Genomic DNA, 27321 nt, shown 5'->3' with positions numbered 1-27321 from the left:
TGTCTAATGGTGAAAACAGGACTCAAGTGCTATCAGAAGGCACTTGGATGTTATATTAAATCAGATTTTTTTTTTTTTTTACTTTTTAAGAAAAGAGAAGTCTTCTGTATAAATACCAATCACTGACAATCACTGAAACAAAGCCTTAATGTAAGCTGGTCTCAAAAGGCCCAGGATCACAGGATTTTTAGAACCAGGCTTTTGGAATTGCTAATATAACTATCATGGCTAATCTCTCATCCTGTGAGGGATGGAGTCTAACAGTGATGATTTTATAATCTTCTAGCCTCTAGGAGTTTGATACTAAATCTGTGTTAATTGTCGAATCACTAGATGATCTGACATCCCACATAGTGGGCCCTCTGCCTAGACTGTTTGTCTCTTATTTTCCTTGAAGACCTACTCCTATAGGTCCTTTCCTCATATTCCATGTCCACAAATCTGTGCCCTTTAATAATATTGTAATCATATTTTTGCCTTTTGCTTCCCATATTAACTTCTTTAAGATAGAGTTTGCATCATTATTTCTATATCTTTATTTCAATGGTGGGCAAACAGGCATGTAATAAATTTTTATTGCATAATTGGAAGGAAGGATGAAAGGTATTATATTCTGTTTTTACATTGGAAAAATTAGGAATAGCCATGAACTATAATCTTGAGAACACAATGACATATTCCTTAACATTTTTGGAGGAAAAAAAACCCAAACCCAAACAACACAAAAGTTAAACAAAGAAAGCAAACAAGCAACACTAACAAAAACAAAAAAAACAAGTAGAGGTAAGTTTTACCCTGTGCCAACATTATTTTAAAACTCATTTGTTGGAGCTTCCTGGTTTAGAAGGAAAATTACTAAGAGTAGCAAAGTTTGAGACCAACTTCCACCCAACTCTGTGCTTTTTTTCTCTTGGATATGTCATATGTTTTAGTCTTTTATTGGCTAACAGCTCTCCCTCTCCACCTCAAATAGATGGTTAACTGGGACCCTGCCTAGGACCTTCTGAAACTCTTCTGAGGATGGGCTGAAAATGTCCAGTAGAAAACCTAGGAATTCTGATCTACTTTGGGGGTGTGAGCAGGAATATTGACCAATCTCTCCCTGAGATATAAAGATTTTTGAGATTAGCCCATGCATTGGGAAGGCTTCTGTCCCTAAGGGAATTCTTTGTCATGTGAACAATACCACCAAGATGAGAAGTACTTGAGATGTGACCTCCTCCATGTGTATATCCTTTTTCAGTTAATTTTTGAAGCATGTATCCATGCTGACATTGTGATACGTATACCTGTAAGGTCATCAGTGGGCCACGACCCCAGCTGGCACGCCTTGCAGGTGTATTCATCAAAGACATATTCATTCTCTTTACAGGGTGTACAGGTCCAACAACAGCTGACTTCTCCCTTCCGGATCACCTAAGGGAAATATTTAAAGTTTTGATTATTTTTTTGTATAGATGAAAATCCAGCAATCTGTTATTCAAATATGCTGCTTTGCAAAGCAGAAATGGCTTTAACATAAATTACTTCAAATGTTATCAAATAGGTAGTGTGTTTATTAATATTCTCATTTTATAATCACAGAAACTGAAGCTGAGTTTAAGCAATTAGTCCCACATCATAAAATTGGTTGCTGACAGGGTTTAGAATTAAATTAAATACAAGTCTTTGAACTGAGAACAAACTTAGGGTTGATGGGGGGTGGGAGGGAGGGGAGGGTGGGTGATGGGTATTGAGGAGGGCACCTTTTGGGATGAGCACTGGGTGTTGTATGGAAACCAATTTGACAATAAACTTCATATATTGAAAAAAATAAATACAAGTCTTTGGTTACTTAGCTTTAGATATCTATATTTATTTATTTATTTATTTATTTTTAAATTTTTTTTTAACGTTTATTTATTTTTGAGACAGAGGGAGACAGAGCATGAATGGGGGAGGGTCAGAGAGAGGGAGACACAGAATCTGAAACAGGCTCCAGGCTCTGAGCTGTCAACACAGAGCCCGACGCGGGGCTCGAACTCACGGACCGCAAGATCATGACCTGAGCCGAAGTCGGCCGCTTAACCAACTGAGCCACCCAGGCGCCCCTAGATATCTATATTTAATGAAACGTCTGTGTTTGTACTTATATATAAATACACACTCATTCACACTTGTATGTATATAACTGAATTTTCCCCAGAGTCTTCTGTTTTCCCTCAAATTAAAAACTTTTGCTCTCTAAATTTATCTTGGCTCCTTCCATCAGTTGAATAATTGTTAGCAAGAAACATTGTATACCTGCTAAAGTTCAAAAGTCTACTTATATGATAAAAAAATCCTTAGGAATTCCTATTGAATTAAGAGACTCAACATGAATTTTTTTCTGGAGTTCATCTCTTGGTCTTTATTTCTAATGAAAATCTGGTTCAATAATTCACAGCCCATTCCTTCCTATTCTAGTAGCTTTGATTTGCTTGGGATGATGGTGGATAAGGTCATTGAGACTATTATATACCTCTTCATCTGTTTGATTTTTTAAGGCAATGGAAAATAATTGAAATAATTTAACAGTTGAAGGAGTCCCAGATGTTATTCTTTAGAAATGGATGTCTTTTATTTTTTTTCCACCACTGGTGCATGAATAGCCTCTGTGGAATAGAGACAGCATTCATTAAACATTCTTATAAATAATTAAAACTGTGATTAATAACCAGCAATAACCAGACACAGCAATGATTACACTGCATATTCCTTGTCCTCCATGCTGACTCTATTAATGACCTTCAATAGTAACAGTGTCTAGATATCTGTAGCCATATACAATTGTAAGCTGGCACCTCTTATATATTTCCTATTCCTTTTGCCGACTCTTGACAATGCCACCACACAAGTAGAGAATGACAGAAGGGTCTGAATGGTCCCTTCCTTAAAATAAACAGATAAGTAAGACAGCATTGCTAATTAGACCTGCTTAATCTACCTAAAGTAGTCTTCATAATAATACTGACTAATGGCTATTTTCTGCATGCCATATACTGTTATCTCACTAAAACATTAGAGTAGCTCTGTAATAAGATGGTTGGTTTTATTTCATTCTTTTTTTTAAGGGGAGAAAACTGAAGTGTGGTGAGCTTAGATAACACATATGGGCAAATGAAGGATCAAACAATGCCTGTTGGGCTTCAAGACTCATGTTCATAAATGTGCCTTATTGGTCTATATAGAGTTCAGGGGGTGGGAAGATGGGTTAAATAGGTGATAGGGATTAAGGAGTGCACTTGTGGGTGATGTGCACCTGGAGAGGTATGGAATTGTTGAATCACTATGTTGCATACCTGAAACTAATATGCTCACTAACTGCAATTAAAATAAAAACGTAAAAACAATAGAGTTCATGATATTTTGAAAGATGCAGTGCAAGAGTCCTGGACTTGAGAATCAAGAGGCACCAGGGTTCTGGTCTTACTTATAGCCAGTAAATAGTTGTGTAGCTTTGAACAGTTCCACAGCTGATTGACTGACTTCTTCAAACCAAGACCAGTGCTTTACATGTAATATCTAGCTTTATAGGGTTTCCTGATGATTAATAGCACAGTGATTTGTAAACTGTAGGACACTCTAACAATGTTAACTGTTTTATTAGTAATATGCATATGAATATTTATATAGAGAAAAAATGTCATTTTAAGGTAATTTCAACCACACTTGGTAAAACTATTGTTGGACAATTATTACATTTTGTAATGCAAACAAGCACATCTGAAATACTGAAGGATTCTCTTTCTTAGGAGGGCATGGCAAACAAAGTAGCTGTATTTTTTTCCTTCTAGAAATATGCTCAGTTCCTGTGCTTTAGTTTGCATTGGTTTGTAAATTTCAATTTTTTTTTACCAAAATAAAATCATTTCCTGTTCTAAGAATAACTCCAATATTATAGTCTTTTTTTTTTTTTACATCAGTGGTGACAACTTGGTATTTCTTCTGTTTAGAATTGATTTTCCTTTTTTTTCCCACATATTATATATGTTCTGTTTCACATTCATGAAAAGGTAGTGACAATTCTGTAACATCGTGACTCCCATTCTTTTTGAAGATCCTGGAAGTAGTGGTGCTTTCTTTGTGAATAACAACATGTAACATATTTGAACCTTTGCTAGACCAAGTGTACTTGCATGGACGCTAAGTTAACAAATCTGAAAGATGGCATGAGATGTTGACATCTTTAATAAAATTGCTCAATGACAACATTAAGCCATATTAAGAAAATATTGTCACTTGTATATTTAATACAGTGAAAATAATATGTGATTAGGAAAATAAAATTTGGGATTAAAAAAAGACTAAACATTAAAAAATAACTAGTATTAAAAATATGATAACAGGGAGTCAAATTCTTCCATTGTGTAAGTTATTCCCAGTAGAATGGGGTAGAAAAGTACATATAAAAAAACCTCACAAATCAGCCATTCAGCATTTTGAAGTTACAGGTTTAAACTGTATTGCTGTGAAAGGTCAAAACAAACAATGTCCATGTGGTAATTTATCCAGGCTTATCTTTCTACAGGAGGAAATGGAAATTATGAACAATCAATATTCTGAGTGAGTCTAAAAATAATTTCACATACAGAATCTAATTGCAAGATGACTGGGCAAGATGCAGCCTGTCACTGAATATTAAAGGTTAGGAAACTTTTTCTGCAAAGTAAATTATTTTTGTCTTTGTCGGCCATACAGTCTCTATTTCAACTCAACTGATAAATTCCATTTATTGTAGCACAAAAGCAGGCATAGACAACACATAAACAGATGAGCATGGTGTACTTCAATAAAACTTTATTTACAAAAACAAGCAGTAGGCTGGATTTGGCACATGGGTTATGGTTTATTAACCCGTGTTGTATACCATAACAAAACATACAGAAATATTTAGATACTCCATAAGCTATTGTGCCATTTAGCAGATAATATGAATGTCTATTTATCTTTATTTACCTTGTCTTTCTTCCTTCTGGTCTTATGCTTACCAAATCTTCAGAACTACCCCTTGAAGGTTTTACAGTTGACACTGAATTATTTCCATTTAATTTGTAATCACCAATGAATAAACACCTCAAATGTTCTAAACAGAGTAAACATGAGATTGACTGAAAAGACCAAGGCTGACTGCTCCAGGTATATACACTGCCTGAAGTGTGGTAGTCTAGTACTTCAATAACTATTTGATGAATAATTTGATACCATTTTTCTTCCCCTAGGGCATTATACCTCAATAGCTAAACTTCTTTTATTTTTATTATATCTTCATTCTCTCTTTCACTGACTTTTTATTTCCTGGAAGTGTGGCCAGAACTTACTTAGCCTAAAAGTAACTTTTCAATGTCCTTAACTATCAGACATGCCCCTTAACTGCTTTTCATCACATACTTCTTGCTCAGTTACCATTCTATTGTTTTAATCTACAAGCTTCTGTTTCCAGAAGGCCCAGGTGAAGGGCTAACCCTAATTTTCTTGTCTTTCCCTCAGTGCTTCTCTTCCTTGACCTCTCTTTTCCACTGACTACCACCTTGCATGACAGCTTGCTTTCTGGTTCTCTATCTCTCCCTGGCCCTGTTGTCCCTCATTCCCTACCTTTTCTTCTTCCTTTAGGCTTTTTTTTAATGTTTATTTTTGAGAGAGAGAGAGACAGAGTACAAGCAGGAGGGGGCAGAGAGAGAGGGAGACTACAGAATCTAAAGCAGGCTCCAGGCTCCAAGCCATCTGCACAGAGCCCAACGCGGGGCTCAAAATCATGAGCCGTCAGATTATGACCTGAGCTGAAGTTGGACACTCAACTGACTGAACCACTGGAGGGGAGGGACCCTCCCCTTACCCCCTTTATGCTTTCAAAGTATATCTTCAGTGTCTGTTCTTGGTCCACATTTATTTCCTCTGTATACTTTCCGGTTCAGTGACTTACCTACTCTAACAGCTCCAACTTTAGCTCTATTCAATTCACTCTGTATCTTCAGCCTTATTTCTCATTGTTGTAGACCAATGTTTTCTATCACTGGATAGATATCTCAAAACCAATAGGCTGCCAAATTAACCCATTGCCTTTTCTCTAAAACCATTCCCATTTTTCTATGCTTGACTTTCTAGTTACTAAGACTTGAAATTGCAGTTGTCTTAGACTTCTTTTTCTTCTCCAATCTGACCTCCAGTTGGTAGCCAGGGTTCATTAAGTATACCTATATATATATATAATGTTTCTCTCAAATACCTCCCCTGTACCCTCTCCATTCTCACTGTTTCTTCCATAATGCAGGATTCTTGTTATCACTATCAGTGTCCTTACTTGTCTCTTCTTTCGCTATTCATGTTTATAACTACTCATGCATCTTTACCTACTATAGCCTAGTTTATGTCAACATCTTTGTCAAAATTATCCTGACTCCTGGTTAATAAAAATTAAGTTCAATCTGCTTAGTATGCCATTCAAAACTCTCCACAAATATGGCTTCAATTTATCATTTTGACTTTCTCTTTTATAATAACCATTTAAAGCAATGAACTCTAGATTATTCACTATTATTCCAGAACATTCTTCAATCGACCACTTCTGTATCTTTCCTATTACTGTTCCCTCTATGTAAGTGATCATTTTCCCACATCTCGCTCTGAAATCATATCCATTCTTCATGGTCCAGTGTCTAACATTTTACTCAGAAGTAATTTCTCCCATTCTTTTATGTGAACTTATATAGCTCTGTTTTTTTTTTCTTTCTTAATGAAATCATCGCATTTTATATGATGTTGCTTATCTGTGCCTTATGGTACTTTTCCTCAGCTAGACTACAATTCTTCTGGCAGTAAGTGTGTGTTACTTATTTTTTCCCCACTGATATAAACTATTACATTTGTAATAGTTTGACAAATATTTGTTAAGTTAATTAGGAATTAATGTGTTTTCCAACCGTTAACTATCTATCCCCAGGAGCATGTCCTTAAAAGGCTTACATGAGTACAAAGAGTGTGGATAAACATGACTCAACTGTCAATTGGTTCAATCAGTCCAATTACTAAGACTACTATAGGTCATACTATCAAAAGGAATTAATGAGAGAAAAGTAAAAAAAATTATTTTGACGTTAGAAGCTTATAATGTAAAAGGTAAGACAAGTATCTAAAAGTTTCAGAAATAGCCAATGACAGTGAATACTTTTGAATTTACAAAAAAAAATTAAAAAACATGATTTTACCTTTATCTGGCCTTTCTCACATGGTTCACTGCAAACGGATCTGATGATGTTGTTTTTCTTGGACCATACTTCATCATCATCCATTTTTAATTCTCCATTATCCCAGCTTCCAACATTGATATAATCAAAATAATCTTTTCCCATTTCCTTGAAATTCATTATTTCATACCTTAGGAACAAGAACATAATGATTATTCAGCTAAGAATATAAGTATTCAGCTATGAAAAAGCAATAGATTTCATTTCCCAAAAATGTATCTACTATCATATTAGTGACACTGGAATTTTCCATGACAGTACACTTAGAATAACAAAAAAGCCTGTCTGCTTCACTTTCCTTTAAGAGACTGTTTTTTTTTTTTTTTACCATCAAGTTTATACATGAAATAGAAGATAATCCCATGTGAGAAGGTGACTTGACCTCAGCAGGATGAAAAACAGTTTTGAAATAACTTCAAGAAGTTTAAACAAGTACTACTGTTAGACTTCTAAAAAAGATAGAAAGGTTTTTATCTCCATTCAAATAAAATGACAAAATTTTCCTTTACTAGCCAAGTAACAAATTTGGTAAATGTTTAATCTTGTCTTCAGCTGTAGGGAATGTGGGGATAATCTGGATACGGACTGATTTTACCTTTATTATTTTACACTTTATCAGTGGCTAAGTCGTTGTCTAAAGAGACTATCAGGAGTGGTATTTAAAATAAATCTGAAAAGAATTTATGAGATGGGAAGATGGTGGCAGAGTAGGAGGATCTTAGGCTCGTCTCATCCCGCAAATACAACTACATTAACTATCAAATCATCCTAAATACCCCAGGGATTAACCTGAAGACTGGCAGAAAAAAACTCCACAAATAAGAGAGAGAAGAGGCCACATTGAAGAAGGTAGGAGGTGTGGAGATGCAGTCTGGAATAGAAATGGATCATAGCTGCTGTGGTGTGGTGGGAGGAGTTGCTGTTGTGGAGATGCGACAGATAGACTAACACATAGGGGAGTGCACAGGGAAAATGAAACCCCATAACAACTGGCTTGGAAAGTGAGAGGGGCTGAATTTCATGAGTTTTTGCAACCAGTGGGGCTTAAAGCCTGGGGTTCTAAAGGTCAGCTGACTTGGCTCCAGAAGGATAGAGGGGGCTACTCTTGGAGAGAAGGCAGGCAAACAACTCATGGACATGTAGCATGGAAACTGAGCTGAAGAGCGCCTGGGGCACACAGTGGAGAGGTATCTGCTCACTTTGGAGTGTGTCCCAGAGAGGCAACATTCACAGAGAGGCTCTTCCAGGAACAAAGGAACTGGCAGGCACCCTTCCCCCATACCACCCCTCAGCATAAACACAGAGCCACCTGTGGTAAGCAGCCCAACACTGACACTCACTACCTAATTTGCTTATACCAAGTCATTCCCCTGCAATCCAGTGGAACTGCCCTTCCCAGTCACCCTTGCCTTAATCCCATCTTGGTGGTCCCCCTCCCCAAGAAGACTGGCCCAAACCCCTGCTGACACCCCATCTCCTGACCCAGGAGTTTTGTGGGGCCTTGGTTCTGGAGGTAGTGGCAAAAGGTCTCATTTCACAAGCAGACCAGACCATACTTACTCAAAATGCACCACATTCAGGCTGGAAACCAAACACTGCCCACAACAGACAAAGATAACCTCTATAGATGATTGGCCTAAAGGATAAAGCATCCAGGGCACAATAGCAGAGCACTGGCAGCACACACTGGAGATACTCCCTGAAGTGCCAGTCCCTAAGGAACAGGGGCCACTGTATTGTAGAGCACCACAAGACCTTTTCTTCATAAGGCTATTACCCTTAAGAACAAGAGAAGTAGCTGAATTTCCTAACACAGAGAAGCAGTCACACAGACTTTGACAAAATGAGAAGACAGAGGATACAGGACAAGGTCATGGCCATAGATCTGAGTGAAACAGATAAAAGTAACATGCCTGGTACAGAATTTAAAGTAATAAACATAAAGATATTCATTGGACTTCAAAAAAAGAGTGGAAGACATGAATGAGACCCTTAACACAGAGATGAGGAATAGCATAGCAGAGATAAAAGGTTCAATAAACTAAAAGAGAGGCACATTGATAGAGTGAATAGCAGACTGGGAGAAGCAGAGAAATGAATTAATGACCTAGAAGACAGAGTAATGGAAAGTGATCAAGCTGAACAAAAGAGAGAATGAAGATTTATGCAAAATGAGAATATACTTAGGGAAATCAGTGACTCCATCAAATGTAATAACACTCATATTATAGGGATCCCAGAAGAAAAGAGAGAAAAGGGGCCAGAAAATTTATTTGAAGAAATAATAGATGAAAACTTTCTAACCTGGGGAAGGAAACATCCATATCCAGGAGGCACAGAGATCTCCCAACAAAATCAACAAAAGCAGATACACAACAACCACAAAACAAATAATAAAATGACAATAAATACATATCTATTAATAATTAAATGTAAATTGATTATGCACTCCAATCGAAAGGCACAGGGTGACAGAATGGATAAAAAAACAAGACCTGTCTGTATGCTGCATGCAAGAGATTCTTTTTAGACCTAAAAACACCAGATTGAAAGTGAAGGGATGAAGAAACATTTATCATGCAAATAGGTGTCAAAAGAAAACCAGGATAGCTAATACTTATATTGGACAAAATAATACTTAAAAAAAAAGACTGTAAAAAGAGACAAAGAAGGGGACATATAATAATGAAGGGGAGAATCCAACAAAAAGATATAACAAGTGTAAATATTTATGCACTCAACAAAAAGCACCCAAATACATAAAACAGTTAATAACAAACATAAGCAACTAATCTATGATAATACAATAATAGTAGGGGACTTTAACACCCCACTTACATCAATAGATCATCTAAACAGAAAACCAACAAGGAAACAATGGCTTTGAATGATACACTGTACTAGATGGATTTACCAGAGATATTCAGAACATTCCATCCTAAAAAAGCAGAACACACATTCTTTTTAAATCCTCTCAGAATATTCTCAAGAATAGATAACATATTAGGCCACAAAACAAGCCTCAACAAATTCAAGAAAATCAAACTCATATCATGCCTAGTTTCTGATCACAACACTATGAAATTAGAAGTCAATCACAGGAACAAGTGTGGAAAATTCACAAAAACATGGAGATTAAATGAGATGCTACTAAACAATGAGTGGGCCAACCAGGAAATTAAAGGAAATAAAAAGGTACATGGAAACAAATGAAAATGAAAATGCAACATTCTAAAACCTTTGGGATATAGCAGAAGCAGATTTAAGAGGGAAGTTTATAGCAATATAGACCTACCTCAAGAAGGAAAAAGAATCTCGAATAAACATTCTTACACTGAAAGGAGCTAAAAACAGAACAACAAACAAAATCTTAAACCAGCAGAAGGAAGGGAATAATAGAGATTAGAGCAGAATAAATGATGTAGAAACTAAAAATCAAAAGAACACGTCAATGAAACCTTGGCCTGGTTCTTTGAAAAAAAAATCAATGAAATCGATAAAACTAACCGAACTTGTCAAGAAAAAAGGGGAAAGGACTCAAACAAATAAAATCACAAGGGAGAGAGGAGGTATAACAACCACTATAGAAATAAAAATAATTATAAGAGAATATTATGAAAACTAAATGCCAAAAAATTGGACAACCTAGAAAATGGATAAATTCCTAGAAACATATAAACTGTGAAAACTGAAACAGGAAGAAATAGAAAATTTGAACAGATCAATAACCAGCATAGAAATTGAATCAGAAATCCAAAAATTCCCAACAAAGTCCAGGAAGAGATGGCTTCACAGTGAATTCTACCAAATATTTAAAGAAGATTTAACCTATTCTTCTCAAACTATTCCAAAACATAGAAAAGGAAGGAAAACTTCCAAATTCATTCTATGAGGCCAGCACTACCTTGATACCAAAACCAGATAAAGGCACCACTAAAAGAACTACAGGCCAATATTTTTGATGATCATAGATGCAAAAATTCTCAACAAAACACTATCAAACCAAATTCAATAATACAGTAAAACAAACAAACAAACAAAACCAAAAAAAAAAAAAAAAAACATTCACCATGATCAAGTGGGATATATTCCAGGATTGCAAGGGTGGTTCAATACTGCCAAATCAATCAATGTGATATGTATCACATCAATAAGAAAAAAGATAGGAACCATAAGATCATTTCAATAGATGCAGAAAAAGCATTTGACAAAGTACAACATCTATTCATGATAAAAATCCTCAACAAGGTAGGTTTAGAGGGAACACACTTCAATATAATAAAGGCCATATATGAAAAACCCATAGCTAACATCATCCTTAATGGGGAAAAACTGAGAACTTTTCCCCTAATGTCAGGAACAAGACAAGGATGTCTACTATCACCACTTAAAAAAAATTATGGGGCACCTGGGTGGCTCAGTTGGTTAAGCATCAGACTCTTGGTATCAGCTTAGATGATGGTCTTGGGGTTGTGAGATTGAGCCCCATGTAGGGCTCTGCTCTGGGCATGGAGCCTGCTTGAGATTCTTTCTCTTTCTGCCCTTTCCTCACTCTCATGCATGCGCACTTTCTAAACAAACAAACAAACAAACAAACAAATATAATTTCTAAAAATATATTTATCTAAACAATCCCTACAGCCAACATAGGGCTCAAACTCACGACCCCAAAATCAAGAGCTGCATGCTTTACCAAATGAGCCAGCAAGGTGCCCCTTACCACTTTTATTCAACATAGTACTAGAAGTCCTAGCCACAGCAATTAGACAATAACAATAACAAAAATTCATCCATGTCAGTAAGGAAGAAGTAAAACTTTCACTATTTGCAGATGACATGATAGTTTATATAGAAAACCTGAAAGACGCCACCAGAAAGCTTCTAGAACTGATAAACAAATTTAGTAAAGTCTCAGGATACAAAGTTAATATACAGAAATGTGTTGCATTTCTACACACCAATCATGAAGCAGCAGGAAGAGAAATTAAGAAAGCAAACCCATATGATTGCACCCAAAATAATCACTTCTTTGGTTAGGCTTATTCCTAACCAAAGAAGTGAAAGACCTTTACTCTGAAAAGTGTAAATCACTGATGAAAGAAATTGAATATGACACAGAGAAATGCAAAGACATTCCATGCTTATGAGTTGGAAGAACAAATATTGTTAAAATGTCCATATTACCTAAAGCAATGTATACATTTAATGCAATCCCTGTCAAAATACCAACAGCATTTTTCACAGAACTGGAAGAAACTATTCTAAAATTTGTATGGAACCACAAAAGACTGTGAATAGCCAAAGCAATCTTGAAAAAGAAAGGCAAACTTGGAGGTGTTACAATTCTGGATTTCAAGTTATATTACAAAGCTATAGTGGTCAAAATGGTATGGTACTAGCACAAAGATAGACACATAGGTCAACAGAACAGAATAGAAAACCCAGAAATAAACCCACAATTATATGTTTAATTAATCTTTGACAAAGAAGGAAAGAATATTCAATGGGAAAAAGACAGTCTGTTCAACAAATGGTGTTGGGAAAACTGGACAGCTACATGCAAAAGAAGGAAAGATGAACCAGAACCACTTTATTATAGAAAACACAAAAATAAATTAAAAATTTATTAAAGACCTAAATGTGAAATCTGAAACCATAAAAATCGTAGAAGAGAACATAGTCAATAACCTCTTTGACATCAACCATAGCAACTTTTTTCTAGATATGTCTCCTGAGGCAAGGGAAACAACTCTGGGACTTAATCAAAATGAAAAGCTTCTGCACAGTGAAGAAAACCATCAACAAAACTAAAAGGCAACCTTCAGAATGGGAAGATATTTGCCAATGACATATCTGACAAAGGGTTACTATCCAAAATCTATAAAGAACTTATAAAACTCAACACCCCCCAAAATAAATAATCCAATTAAAAATGGGCAGAAGACATGAACAGACATTTCTCCAAAAAAGACATGCAGATGGCCAACAGGCACATGAAAAGATGTTCATCATCACTTACTATCAAGGAAGTGTAAGTCAAAATTACCAAGACATATCACTTCATACCTGTCAAAGTAGCTAAAATCAACACAAGAAACAACAGGTATTGGTGAAGATGTGGAGAAAAGGGAACCCTCTTGCACCGTTGGTGGGAATGCAAACTGGTGTAGCTGTTGTGTAAAAGAGTATGGAGGTTCCTCAAATGTTTAAAAATAGAACTACCCTACAATCCAGTAATCACACTACTGAGTATTTACGCAAAGAATACAAAAACACTAATTCAAAGGGATGCATGCACCCCTACGTTTATAGCATTGTTACTTACAACAGCTAAGATATGGAAGCAGCCCATGTGTCAATCATTTGATGAATGGACAAATGAGATAATTTCTTATTAAATAATAATAAGAATAATAAGAATTCCATTCATCAAATGATAATACTATATATAATACTAATATATTAACTATATATGTATATATAATGGAATATTACTCAGCCATCAAAAGAATGAAATCTTGCCATTTGCAATGAGCTAGAGAGTATAATGATATGCAAAATATGACAGAGAAAGACAAATACCACATGATTTCACTCATATGTGGAATTTGAGAAACAAACAAACAAACAAAAAAAACACCAAAGAGGAAAATAAAGGGAGAGAGGGAGAGATAAATCAAGAAACAGACTCTCAGTTGTAGAGAACTGATGGTTACCAGGGGGGAAGTGGATGGGAGGATGGGTTCTTGATCCTTGTTGGGGATCAAGGAGTGCACTTGGGATGAGCACTGGGTGATGTATGAAATTGTTGAATCATTATATTGTACATCTGAAACTAATATAACACTGTATGTTAACTAACTGGAATTAAAATAAAAAACAAAATAAAATAAGTGTGAAAATAGCTTCTAAAGCACTGTAAAAATGCTAGAAGATAGGAGTACCTTGTGAGTTCTCAGCCTTTATTAGCTATTGTTCTCATTTTGAGTATGGGGATAGAGATGTAAAGAGGCAAAATTAATGTGATTATTTACAAGGTTTTTCTTGTATGTAAGAACATTTCCAGAGAAGCATTTTTGAAATAATTTTCTAGTGTCAGGACAGTGGATAAACAATACCATCACTTTATTGGCTCATGTAGATGTAAACTGTGGGTATGTCTTAGGTATACAGTGTCTTCACATAGTACCCTATGTGTTTTCCTCCTAGGACTTAAATGATTGGAAGGTGGGCTCTTACACGTGATCCCTTCATCCTTTCATGCTCAGCTTGTTTTAGCTATCTGCAAATTGACATGGATGGGAAACTTTCTAGCTTTTGGGTTCCAGTGACAGATTGACATACTCAGACCAATGCTCAGTAAGGAAATGTTCAGAACAAATATGAAATCAGTCTGTTTGGATCTACATTGTAAAATAATACCATTCTGTTTTTACTCCCAATCACATTTTTTTTACTGTAGTGTCTTTTTCAGAATTTTAATTCATTCTTAAATTTTGTTCACTGTTTAGTAGCTTAAGGATTATCCTAAAGTGTTTTATCTGAAGTAAGCAACAATTTTGAGTAACTGTCGAAAGTCCACTTCTAAACCCAAAGTACCAATCTATAGGATACAAAACTGAGTCCTAAACCGTTCCACTCGGTCACATTTATCCAGTGGCTACTAAGAATACAGTGAGTTGAGATATTAGAAAATAGAGCACTAAGGTTAAAAAAGAAACTCCTATATTATGTCACTACTTCAAATATATGGGCTTCTGAGACTTCAAAAGGTACTCGGTGTAGCAAATACTCTGTGGCCAATAACCTTTGGACATTCTAGGCTTGGGAAAATAAAGAATTATCGGTGTCAGGAAGTTTCTTTCTTTGCTGCTACTGATTTGAAGAGATATGAGGGTTTAATTGCGAGCCCCATTTGAGCCATCAACCCATTCCTACCAATTCTTAGCTCTGATAAGGTCTAGTACACACTTTTCATTTTACAGATAATGGAACCAAAGCTTGGTGAGGTTGTTGAGTGGTACGAGACTGCAGAGTATACAAGTGGCAGAGCAAACCTCAACTCAGCCTTTAGACTTCCAGTCTGCTGTTCTTCTCCATTAGAATGTGCCATAACTATTTGATAGAGCAAAGAATCAACCCTCGTTGCTTCCCTTTCACAAAAATCTGTTTTATGTAGGAGAATGGTAAACCATGAAGAGATCCAGTTTTTGACAAATAAATATGAAAACTGTATAGAATGGAAAATGTTATATTTGACAGGGAAGTGACTTCAAGAAAAGTTAAACCTTAAATTTGGTTCAAACCTGTCAACCTGTTTTAACTATGTTAGAGAGAATGAATCCTCCCCATGCAATTATTAGCCTCCAGATTTCTGGTAATTATTTCTTATCTGTAAGACAAACACAGATATATTATCATTAGTAGTTGTAGTGATGAAAATATAACATTACTGTAAAAATCTTTGGTAGTAGTATATTAGAAAAAAATTAGGTAAAAATAATTCTCCATGAAAAATATTTTTTTTTGCCTTCATTTATCAATTGATATGAATTCTTTCAATTTTCAGAGATAGGATATAGATTTTATTCTCCATCAAAAGTGAGAGAAGAATTAATTAGCTAAGAATTGAAACACATAATAGCTTTCTGCAATTGTTTCCCATTATTTCATTCCCTCTCTTTCTCCCTGTCTTTCTCTCTTGCTGTCTTTCACTGAGCCTCTTGGTTTCTACATCTCTGTGCTCCTGAAACCTCTTTCTCATCACTGTGTGTGATAGGTGTGATCTGTCTTCTGCAATATCTCTCTTCTTTCTCCTTTCTCTCTGCCTTCCCTCGTCTCTCTTCCTTAACTGACCACAATTTACAGTTGAAATATACTGACATTTTTTATTTTTATTTTTAAATATTTTTTGAGAGAGAGAGAGAGAGAGAGAGAGAAGGAGGGAGGGAGAGAGAGAGAGAGAGAGAGAGAGAGACAGAGAGAGAGAGAGAGAACACACGTACACAAGCAGGCAAGCAGGTAAGGGGCAGAGAGAGGGAGACAAAGAATCCAAAGCAGACTCCAGGCTCCGAACTATCAGCACAGAGCCCGACATCATGACCTGAGCTGAAGTCAGATGCTTAACCTACTGAGCCACCAGGCGCCCCACTAACATTTTAAAAAATGAATTTTATATAGCATTCAAAAACAAAATAAAACATGAAATGCGTTCTAACCAAAAAGAAAAAAAAAAGTCCTATCAAAGCCCTAAGTAGAAACTAGAGGCAGGCAGGGTTCAGTTTAACAGAAATAAAGAACTTTCTAAGCAGTTATAAGTCCCTGAAAATTGGAGCAGTCTTCCTTCCTCAGAAGATAGTGAGGTATTGTTTACCCAAGAGGCTGAAGCAAGGTTGTCAGGGGAACTGCAACATTGTGAGGGGAACTGACTGTACAGAATATTAGATGTCTATAGCTCCTCAGATCAGCTCAGTATATAATTCTAAGGTGTGTGTTCTTTAAAAGTTTAATTCTTAAAAATGTGATAAATTGTCTGTTGGTTAACAAAATGGACACTCCACACACAAGTCCATGCAACAAAGTGATTATAATGATCTGTGAATTTGGGGTTGGATTATCAGAGATTAAACAGAGACCACAGGGTTGCTTTGACCAAATCCTTTAATAAATAATAATGAGATATTTTTTCAGGATATACATAGAACCATTTCACATGTAACATAAAGAAAATGGAGGGGGTGTAAATTAAGTTACATTCTTCTCATTTGAATTTAATGATTGTGCCTGGCAATTGTATATTGTCCTTGTTCTGTTACTAACTGACTGCATGGGAATGGGCATGCCTCTTCTTTTCTCTGAGACTGTTTTGTCACCCCAGAGAGAGTTAGGAAGTTGAAACAAATCATCTCTATGGACCCTCCGTGGACAGAGCCACATATTAAGAACCATTGTGCAAACCAGCTCAGTATCTTCAAATTTCTAGTGTTCTAGTCTTTTTTTTTTCTTTGTCACATCTGTCCATGTGTTCTTCTTTTCTTACCTTTTGGATTAATCAAAAATTTTAAAGTAGTCTTCTGTTGGTCTTTTAGCTATTCCTCTTGCTAAGGGATTAAATATGCACTCTATTTATCTTATTCTACTTAAAGTTAATGTTGTGTCACTTAATGTAGATAAGAAACTTGCCATTGTATAATTCTATACCCCCTTTCTTTATGCCATGTTGCCAAATACTTTACACAGCCACGCTTATAAATATCACAATATATTGTTAAATTTTTTGCTTTAAGTAGTCAGTTGTACTTAGTCTGATGTTGACTCCATGTTTCCTCTGCCCATTTATGTTCAGTCCCAGGCAGTGGCAAGTCCTCATAAACCTTAGTTCTCAATGGTCTCCATATAAGGGTCAGAAGACTTTGGCTGTAAAGGTACAGTTAATATTTCAGGCTTTGTGAGATGGTCTCTGTTGAAACTACTCAGCGCTTCCAGTGTAGTGTGAAAGCAGCCATAGACATTATCTAAGTAAGTGAGGCTGACTGTATTCCAATAAAACCTGATTTACAAAAACAGACAGCAGACTCAATTTGGCCTGAAGACCACAGTTTGCCGACCTGTGATCTATACCATTGGTGGTAAGTAGTCCAGGTCTGTATTTCTTATCTATAATTCTGAAAACCTTAGAGCTCTGAAAATTATTTTATAACTCACTTGGCAACAAAACATGACCCAATCTGAACTCATCTGGTGATAGAACTTGACCTGCACTGTAATGGGGCTATTTATACTATGTATCATACTTTGTGTGAATATTTGTATGTTTTGCTACATATAGCCTATGTATCACACTTTGTGTGAATATTTGTGTGTTTTGCTACAGAAATATTAATATGTTGATTAAAGCCTGCTCCACAGCATGCTGGTGGTACTATATGACTATGTTACCTTTTATAAATCTAAAAATCCTGAATTCTGTAACATACCTGGTCCCAAAGCTTTCATTAAAGAATTGTGGACTAATAGTAGTTTGATTAGATGTGAGGTTTAGAAGCAGTGGTTGAAGAATTCTCCAGTAGTCTCCAAGTGTGTTTGCCAGAGTGAGCTACCTGTTTCTGCTTTCTTTGTTTAGGATCTTCCTCTTGTGACTCTGGCATTTTAGGGGACTGCTTAGTCACCCCCAGGGCTCCTTTGGTTCATTTCTCAGTTTGGAATGTCTTTGATCCAACAGAACCATAACTTTTACTCCACAGAAATAACAACAGAATGTCTCCCAATACATTTCTCAAAAAACAGTGGGTTTTTAATTTTGATCCCGGTTGATTAATTGGCAGGCTACTGTGTAATGTTAGGAATGAAATCCAGGAGACTGATTTCAAATCTTGAGCTATCATGTATTAGACTGTATCTTTGGGGAAGTAATTTAATCTTTGTAAGCTTCACTTTGTGAGCCTGGAGTGGGAAAAGAGAATGATAACATTACCTCATAGGATTAAAATGTAGAGGACTTAGCTAAGTGTTTGGCTCAGAACACACGTTCAGTCAATATTAGTTTAGTTATTTTGTAAATAGAACTGGATTAATTGGAAAAATAAAAAGTTAGAAACCATCCTCCTGAATCTGGCTCATGCCCTCAGAGTCCAATTCAGATTTATTTATTAATGGGTTACTGTAATACCAAACCTTTATAATTTTGTAACTCTGGAATCTCTAGACAATTGTGAATTCTTGGAAATTGTTTTCAAAATTTTATGTATATTGTAATTTAGAGAACATCTATAAATTTCATTTGAGTCTTAACAGAGATTCGTGTTCTAAAAAAGGTTAAGAACCAATGTCATAAATGTACCCTATTGCAGCAAATTTGGAGGATTATGAATGAGACAGTGATGTTCTGTCTGATCCATTAAGCTTTTCCATTGGAATAGAGCTGAGACATTTCTTCACTATCTGCTTTGTGGAACTGGCTTGGGTACATGCCTTGAAAACTCTGAATATTGGAGCTGTAGTCATCAAAGTTGAGGAACAAGTCCTAAGCTGATGTTGGTGCGATTGGTATGCTCATAAGAATAGTAAATCCATGTGCAGATATCAGGGACTAGCCCTTGACCTGAGGCTACAGACTGAGCTCATTGGTTGACCTGCCCTATGAAGCCTTACAACAAACGAGAAGTTTTCTTTGGCCCCGATAGAACACTTGTATTCCCTACTCCCCATGGATATACTGAATAGCCAAAAAGAAGAAAACTATATATGAAAAGTCAGCTTTTCTTGGCAAAGCGCCTGCTTGGAGCAATATTCTTCAAGCCTCTAGAATGGAGAAAATATATAGCTTGGCTCTTGGCTGCATGATTTGGAAGTAACTGTCACTTCAAAGCTCAGCTTATGAGATGGTAACAGCTGCAGTCAGGGACAAGCTCCAGCTCACCTCAGTAATGTGGAAACAAGCTAGAACCAAGGTGGCTGGTACATGTGTGGGCACATGGGGTGTGAGTCATGGAGTCATGAAACCTTCTCTTGGCAGGATCAGCTGCAGAGTGTAAAGACACCATGTCAAGCATAAACTGTTGCTGGAAGAATACTTGGGATTTTGCAGTGGGAGACCAGAGGACCCTGACTGTGCCAATGTAAGGCAGAGTGAAGACCTTGCCCTGCTACAACTCTGAATATCATTTTAACAACATTATCCCTCATGGATTAAAAGTCTCATGTGTACAGTCACTTAAGGATTTTGAGTCTGAGATAGATGTGAATAGTGGTAAGTTCTAGGTACCTAATGACTTCCCTGGAGGCTGACCTATAATTAACAGTAAGTTCATATTTCTCAGGCTCCTCTATAAATAATGAAAGGTAGAATTTCAGAGGAAAAGGCAATTTAGTCCTCGAGAAAGGAGAAAGTCTTCCAGCTACAGGATAATAAAATGACTTATAACTTACTATAGGTACAGCAAACAATGTAACAGCACCTCAGCCCCATTTCTGAATTACCACAAATGGAACCATTCATGTTTCAGAAGAGTTCTATGACCCCAAAAGACAGCAGAATACAGAGAATAACAGAAAACACGTACAGAGAAACCACAGGGCTGGCTTTTGATTTGCTACAATAACATGAGGCTCCTGTCTCTAAGTGCAGGTCTCTGAAATATGATGGTTCCAAGAGTCTGTTGTCAGCATCAGTAATGTACCTGGCTACAGAAAATGGGGCTTCCCCTCTCTATTTTTCATCACTTTCTGGTGTCAGAACTGGCCAAATATGACCAGTAAGCCGAGATAACTACAAAAGACAGAAACAGACACCTTAGGATCAAGAGATGATTGTTCAGGTGCTATTGTCTGGAAGAGAATCAGAACAGTACCTTCCTGGAGAGTCTCCATTCTCATCAAATAGGATCATATCTCCAGAAACCCCAGTAAAATTGGTTTTCATCAGGGAGTCCAAAAGTTTCCGTCCATCAATTGGCTTCATTGCATCACAGAGGCCTGCATAGCCTGGACAGAGGGACATCTGCATGTTGTGGAGCCCATAGGCCATGGAATAGATAGCATTGATCACAAATCCCATTTTGGAATCTTGAACGTGATGTGTTCTCAGAGTCAGAGAACCTGTTGAGAAACAAATTATGGATTAACTATGAGATTTAATTCTGCTATAGCTATACCCATGGATTCTGAATAACTTGAGCATTCACTGAGCAATTTATCAGAGTTAGAACCAGAGTAAATACAAAGATAGAGGTCCGAAATTCGTATGTCTAATAATTGTCTTCTATTTCCAGTTTTTCCCCCCAAAAAACCTTGAAGAAAGACCCGAATCCCCAACAGGACCAAGTTTAACTTCCTCTATTACCAATCCTGGAGATGGATGCAGGAAAGCACTGTATTTCTGTATCATAAACTTATTTTAAGGACAGATTAATCTCCTTAGTACTCAGCTATGATAATATTACCTCCTTGGTTTAGAAATCCACAACAAATCTCCAGCTTCCAAACCAGTAAGTCATAGCTAAACAAACTATATTTTCTACCATCTTGTCTCAACTTACCTGCTTGGATTTATCATGCACCCCTTGCAACCTCAAAGCATTTGCTCTCCGTAAACTGGCCTATTTGGAAATTCTAAAATATAACATTTATACTCCATTAATCAATTAATTGTTAGAGTCTGAACATAAAAAAATTGGTAGACGATCTAGGGACAAAACAATGATAAATTGGGCATGGATTCGGCACTTAAGAAGAACTTGTTCAATAATAGAGATAAATTATGTAACCACAGCAAAAGGTGGAAGGTGATAAATTTGTAGCACATGTCGAGTTACCCTTCCAATGGACAGCTCTTGGGAAAGTTTCATTAAAGAACTAACATTTGTTATAGGTTATTGATGCAGTATGGAATGAGTGTCTGTTACTTATGACTGCTTAGAACTTGCTGGGAGCGAGGGACATATGTGGCACAAGATAAACCTGATGCTTGCCCTAGAGTCAAGAAGGCACGTGAGCATCTCAGCAAGCCACTGCAGTATGGTTTGGTAAGTCCTGAGGCAGGACTGAGTCAGGAGGGGCATCAGACCCAGAGACTCACTGAGGCTGAGCATTATGGCTGAGTATCAGCTGGATGAAGAGTGGAGGGAAGCGTGTTTGAAGGTTCATAGATGAGATAGAGCATGCTGTGTTTGGGAAACTTTAAGAAGGTTGGAATGTTCAGAACATGATATGGGAGATGAGAGAATGGGGAGAGGTAGAGAAGTAGAGGAGGGAAGGGCTGCTTAAACCACATTGAGATTAGTGTACTTTATGACGTACTTTATCTTAAGATCACTGGGATCCCTTGCAGTGTTTAGGTAGGGGCATGATCAGATTTCTATTTTAGGAAGACTGATCTGGCTACAGCATGGAGAAAGATTAAAAGGGCTACAGGAGTGGAGCCAGAAAGACCTATGAAGAACTGATGCAATGATCCCCATGATAGCTGAAGGTGGCCTTGCCTAGGTAGAGGCCATGGTTATGGGCAAAAGTGTTCAGGAGGCAGAATCTACTACCAGGGCTGGTAACTGAAGAATGGGGAAGATTGAGACACATAGGGAGAACATGGAAAGAAGGCAAAAGTGACAGCTGAAATAAAGACAGAGCTTGTCATTTGGGAAAAAAGTTTTCTGTAAGAGAGATAGAAAGGAATTTTCTAAAGGTAGCATGATTTTTCATGACTTTTCAAACTGTAGAGGCATATTACCCCCTTCTTGATTGCTGGCCCAAATGCTGATACTTTCCCTGAGCAGAAAACAAAGAAAACAGCACAACTCATCCTGACATAAGTTTAAGATGAGGAATCCCATTTCCATTTAAGGACTAAGCACTGGACCCAGGCTTAGTAATCAATTCTCATAATTTTCTTTTCTACATAGGCTCGCTTCATACTTCCCACCCCTGCTGACCCCCCTCCACTGTAAACTCCATGCTACTAGGTATTAAGTCGAATATTTTTGGGTCGCTTTTCCCTCCTCTTTCCTTCATACCTTCTCAACTCTTATTTTTTCTACCATTAATAATTAAACTACTTCATACCAATCTACTTCTACTGGGTTTTTTTTTTTTTTACTTAAAAAAGATTTTATTTTATTTTTTTAAATTTTTTCAATATATGAAGTTTATTGTCAAATTGGTTTCCATACAACACCCAGTGCTCATCCCAAAAGGTGCCCTCCTCAATACCCATCACCCACCCTCCCCTCCCTCCCACCCCCCATCAACCCTCAGTTTGTTCTCAGTTTTTAAGAGTCTCTTATGCTTTGGCTCTCTCCCACTCTAACCTCCTTTTTTTTTCCTTCCCCTCCCCCATGGGTTCCTGTTAAGTTTCTCAGGATCCACCTAAGAGTGAAAACATATGGTATCTGTCTTTTTCTGTATGGCTTATTTCACTTAGCATCACACTCTCCAGTTCCATCCACGTTGCTACCAAGGGCCATATTTCATTCTTTCTCATTGCCACGTAGTACTCCATTGTGTATATAAACCACAATTTCTTTATCCATTCATCAGTTGATGGACATTTAGGCTCTTTCCATGATTTGGCTATTGTTGAACATGCTGCTATAAACATTGGGGTACAAGTGCCCCTATGCATCAGTACTCCTGTATCCCTTGGGTAAATTCCTAGCAGTGCTATTGCTGGGTCATAGGGTAGGTCTATTTTTAATTTTTTGAGGTACCTCCACACTGTTTTCCAGAGTGGCAGCACCAGTTTGCATTCCCACCAACAGTGCAAGAGGGTTCCCGTTTCTCCACATCCTCTCCAGCATCTATAGTCTCCTGATTTGTTCATTTTGGCCACTCTGACTGGCGTGAGGTGATATCTGAGTGTGATTTTGATTTGTATTTCCCTGATGAGGAGCGATGTTGAGCACCTTTTCATGTGCCTGTTGGCCATCCGGATGTCTTCTTTAGAGAAGTGTCTATTCATGTTTTCTGCCCATTTCTTCCCTGGGTTATTTGTTTTTCGGGTGTGAAGTTTGGTGAGCTCTTTATAGATTTTGGATACTAACCCTTTGTCCGATATGTCATTTGCAAATATCTTTTCCCATTCTGTTGGTTGCCTTTTAGTTTTGTTGGTTGTTCTACCGGGTTTAATATACATCGTCTTCTTCCAGATTATAACAATAGTCTTTAAACTGTTTTTATTTTCTATCTTTGCCCTTCCTCCCCTACTCCAGCCAATTTTAAACCCAACAGCCATAGAAATTCCCTTAAAATGTAGATCAGATCACGACACTCCTCTGATCAAACTTTTCAGTGGCATTTATTACTGAAAGTAAAAGCCACAGTCCTTGCAATGACTTTCAGAGACATACAAGAACTTGACTCATGGCACCCTACCCCTCATGCTTCTGACTCCATCTCCTAACACTCTTGATTTGAATTATTCCTCTCTAGCCACACTCACCTCCTTGCTGATTCTCAAATATTCAGGGGTGCCCCTGCCTCTGGGCCCTTGTATTTGCTGTTCCTTCTACCCAGAAGGCTCTGCCACAGAGGTCTTCAGAACCTGCTCCCTCCTAAGTGCAGGTCTTTGTTAAAATATCATCCTCTCTGTGAGACCTTGGGACACCCTGGCTACATCTCATCTCTGTCCCACTCTCCACACATACTCCCGGTGGGTCTCCTTTCCCGACAGTAGTTTTCTCCTTACCATTATCTAAAATATTATGTATTTGTCTTGTTTATTGCCTAAAACATCTACCCATTAAAATGTAACCTCTGTGAAGCCAGGGATTTTTTTGCCTGTTTCCTTTACTACTCAGTGCTTAGAATAGTGCCTAGCACAGAGTGGGTCCTCAAAAAATATTTGTTGAGTAAATTAAAGAACCGTCCCTTCTAATTCTCCTTTCTATTTTCTTTTCCTTCCTGACCCTACCAACACTATTTCTATCCATTCTCAAAGGCTCCAAGAGGACTTCCTTCATGAAGACAACCATGATTATAGATACTAAAATTAACTTTGCTTTTTCAAACTTCCTACCACTTTCTCTATACCTATCTCAGGCACCCTGCACAACATACTATAGAAATGTGGGCATACTTAGGGAGAGGAGAATTTGGAACATCCGGTCCCCACGTCAGTCCATCTCCTACCTTCCTCCATTTAACTCCCTAAAAGGATGTGTCTTACTCACACATCAGCTCAGCCTCCTAACCCTTATCGGAGGTCAGCAATAGTTGCTTTTGTGGCTACTAGATAGGTGGTGGTTTGAGTCTCATTTTGTTTTTTCCTCTTATGAGCAGGAGAGGGAGATGTAAATTCTTGCTTTATGTCTTACTAGCTCTGTGACTTGAGCAAGTTACTTAAATTCTCTAAGATTCAGTTTAATCACCTGTTAAATGGCGACAAGTCATAAATACCTTGCACAGAGGCTGGCACACGATAGATGCTTCATAAATAGTAACTGTACCAAAATGTAAATCATAAAGCCCTTTAGCCACCATGTTTTGTGGTCACCACTTTGGAAAACAAAAGCAAGCCAAAGGTCTGGTCTAATATGATGTGCAGTAGAGCTCTCAGGCAGTCATGTTTCAGGTTCCCTTCCTGATTTTTCTTTCTGCCTTGTATACAATAGACAGCAACTGGCACAAAGGCAGCATTTGAGGCTTATTCATTTGTAAATCAAATGACAGTGCTTAGGGCATGGTTACTGTGAACTGTTTGTTGAACTGAATGGGGGCAAGAATGAAAATTTGCATTTGTTTGGCACTTTTCAAAATAATTTTTGCGTGTATCAGTGATGTGCATCAATACCTGTATTCACACTGCAGAGATAAAGAAACTGAGGTGTAGACAATTTAAGTAGATTTTCCAAGGTTACGTGGATATAAAAATCAAAAATAGACAAGAATTTCTAACACTAAGATCGGTGCCCTTTTTGCTATACTATATTGCTTTCTCTAGAAATAGTCCCCGTACGATATTACTGTATCACCTCTAAAAAGTATTCTACTTAAGAGATAAAGTGAGGGAAAACAAACTGGTAACAAGATTGAATCCTTCCTGGAAAGTGCTATGTTTCTGTTCCTTCCAATAATGTCCACTAACGCTGCCCAGAATCTGGGCCCAGGAGTGCACAAAAGGAGCTGACCAAAAAAAAGCAGGAGCTCAGAAACCAAAGGACTCATGTGTCTGTGCACAGTCTGTTGTATCATTTGTTGTTACTGAGCATCTTCAAACACCTGACCTACGTGGGTAGCATTAGGCTCTTACAGAAGTTCCTGGTAACTATTTTCTCTTGTCACCCACACTACCAAAGGACTGCAAATTCAAAAAACAAACAAAACCTGCAGAAGAAAACCAATGTAAATTTAACCTTTGTAATATCTCCTTAAGTCAATTTGATGAGGAATTTTTAAAGAAGGATATCTTAATCTGTTTTAGCATTCAGGATGCAACAGGGGGGCAATTAAGAGAAATTCACATTTAAATTATGCCTACACCACCTCACCTACATACCAGCCTTTCCCTCCATCAGAAGCAGCAGCTCCAGGCTAAGTTATCACCTTTAGGTAGCTGAGAGAGCTCTTTTGAAATGTGTGACAACAAAATAAATACTTTAAAAATGCTTCAATTTCATAAAACTGAAGGAGGTTTAGGAGTTGTTTCCACTGTAGATGAAGAAACTAAGGAAATCAAGATGACCTGTCAGTAGCTGGCAAGCCTAGCTTTTTGTGCACAGGGTAGTGGTAGCTGTATATAAAAGCAATTAATGCAATAGCTTTAGTATTTGTATATGGGGGTGCAAATTTGGTTAATTAGGTAATTCTCCTGCCTCTTACCTCCTCAGGCTTAGATCTCTGTCTATCTCTACCTGTTCCCTAACTCTACACACATCAGAAGGGGGTGAAATCCGCAAAATACCTTACTTTGTGTTAGAGAGTACACATCAACTACTAACAATAGCAGAGTATAAAGAATGGGAGTACAGATTCTGGAACCAGGCAGCAGGTTAGGATCACAGCGGTGCCATGTACTAGCTGTGTGACTTTGGCCTAGGTCATTAACCTCTCTGTGCCTGAAAAAAAATGGGTTTAATAATAATATCTAAGCAATTGATTTATACAGGGATTAGCTGAGTTTATATTTATAAAGCACTTGATAAAGTAAAATGGTTTATGTTACTTGGCCCCTGATCCAAATTCTGTTACAAATGATCTGGCTTGTTTCTTCATATGCAGAATATAAAGATCTGGAAGACGTATGTTCACAAGTAGAGGCATTTGCTAGAGCAAATGTGCCTAGTGTGTTTTTGAGGAATAACAAGAAAGGCCAGAATAGTGAGTAAGGGTAAGACAAGGAGGGTAATGAGATAAGGGATGCCTAGTATAGGACTTTGGAGTGCTTTTATCAGAGATGTCACGATATCCTTTTCATTTTAAAAAATTTATTTTGAGGATGAAGATTGAATGAGGGTGGGAAAACCGAGGGAGTGTGGAAATAGGAAGCTAACAGAAGATGGTGCCCTAGTTTAGGATAGGATTCTAAGTACATTTTGGAAGCAGGGAGAATAGGATGTGTTAATGGGTTGGA

The 27321-nt window shown here is 37.3% G+C and overlaps 1 protein-coding gene across 2 annotated transcripts in view; it reads right to left on the bottom strand.

The window, feature by feature from the left end:
• GRM5 (glutamate metabotropic receptor 5) overlaps nucleotides 1-27321 on the bottom strand; it is a 521413-nt gene that overhangs the window by 80462 nt on the left and 413630 nt on the right. For both annotated transcript variants that reach the window (XM_030333012.1, XM_030333014.1), the window contains exons 5-7: nucleotides 20612-20858; nucleotides 7224-7392; nucleotides 1290-1416 (exon numbers count right to left, since the gene is read on the bottom strand). In XM_030333012.1, the coding sequence (XP_030188872.1) occupies nucleotides 1290-1416; nucleotides 7224-7392; nucleotides 20612-20858 (543 nt within the window). The remainder of the gene's footprint in view (nucleotides 1-1289; nucleotides 1417-7223; nucleotides 7393-20611; nucleotides 20859-27321) is intronic.

The sequence above is a fragment of the Lynx canadensis genome, chromosome D1 (genome assembly GCF_007474595.2).
Source record: "Lynx canadensis isolate LIC74 chromosome D1, mLynCan4.pri.v2, whole genome shotgun sequence".
In the NCBI taxonomy this organism is placed as follows: domain Eukaryota; kingdom Metazoa; phylum Chordata; class Mammalia; order Carnivora; family Felidae; genus Lynx; species Lynx canadensis.
This window is presented reverse-complemented; position numbering and strand designations above follow the sequence as displayed.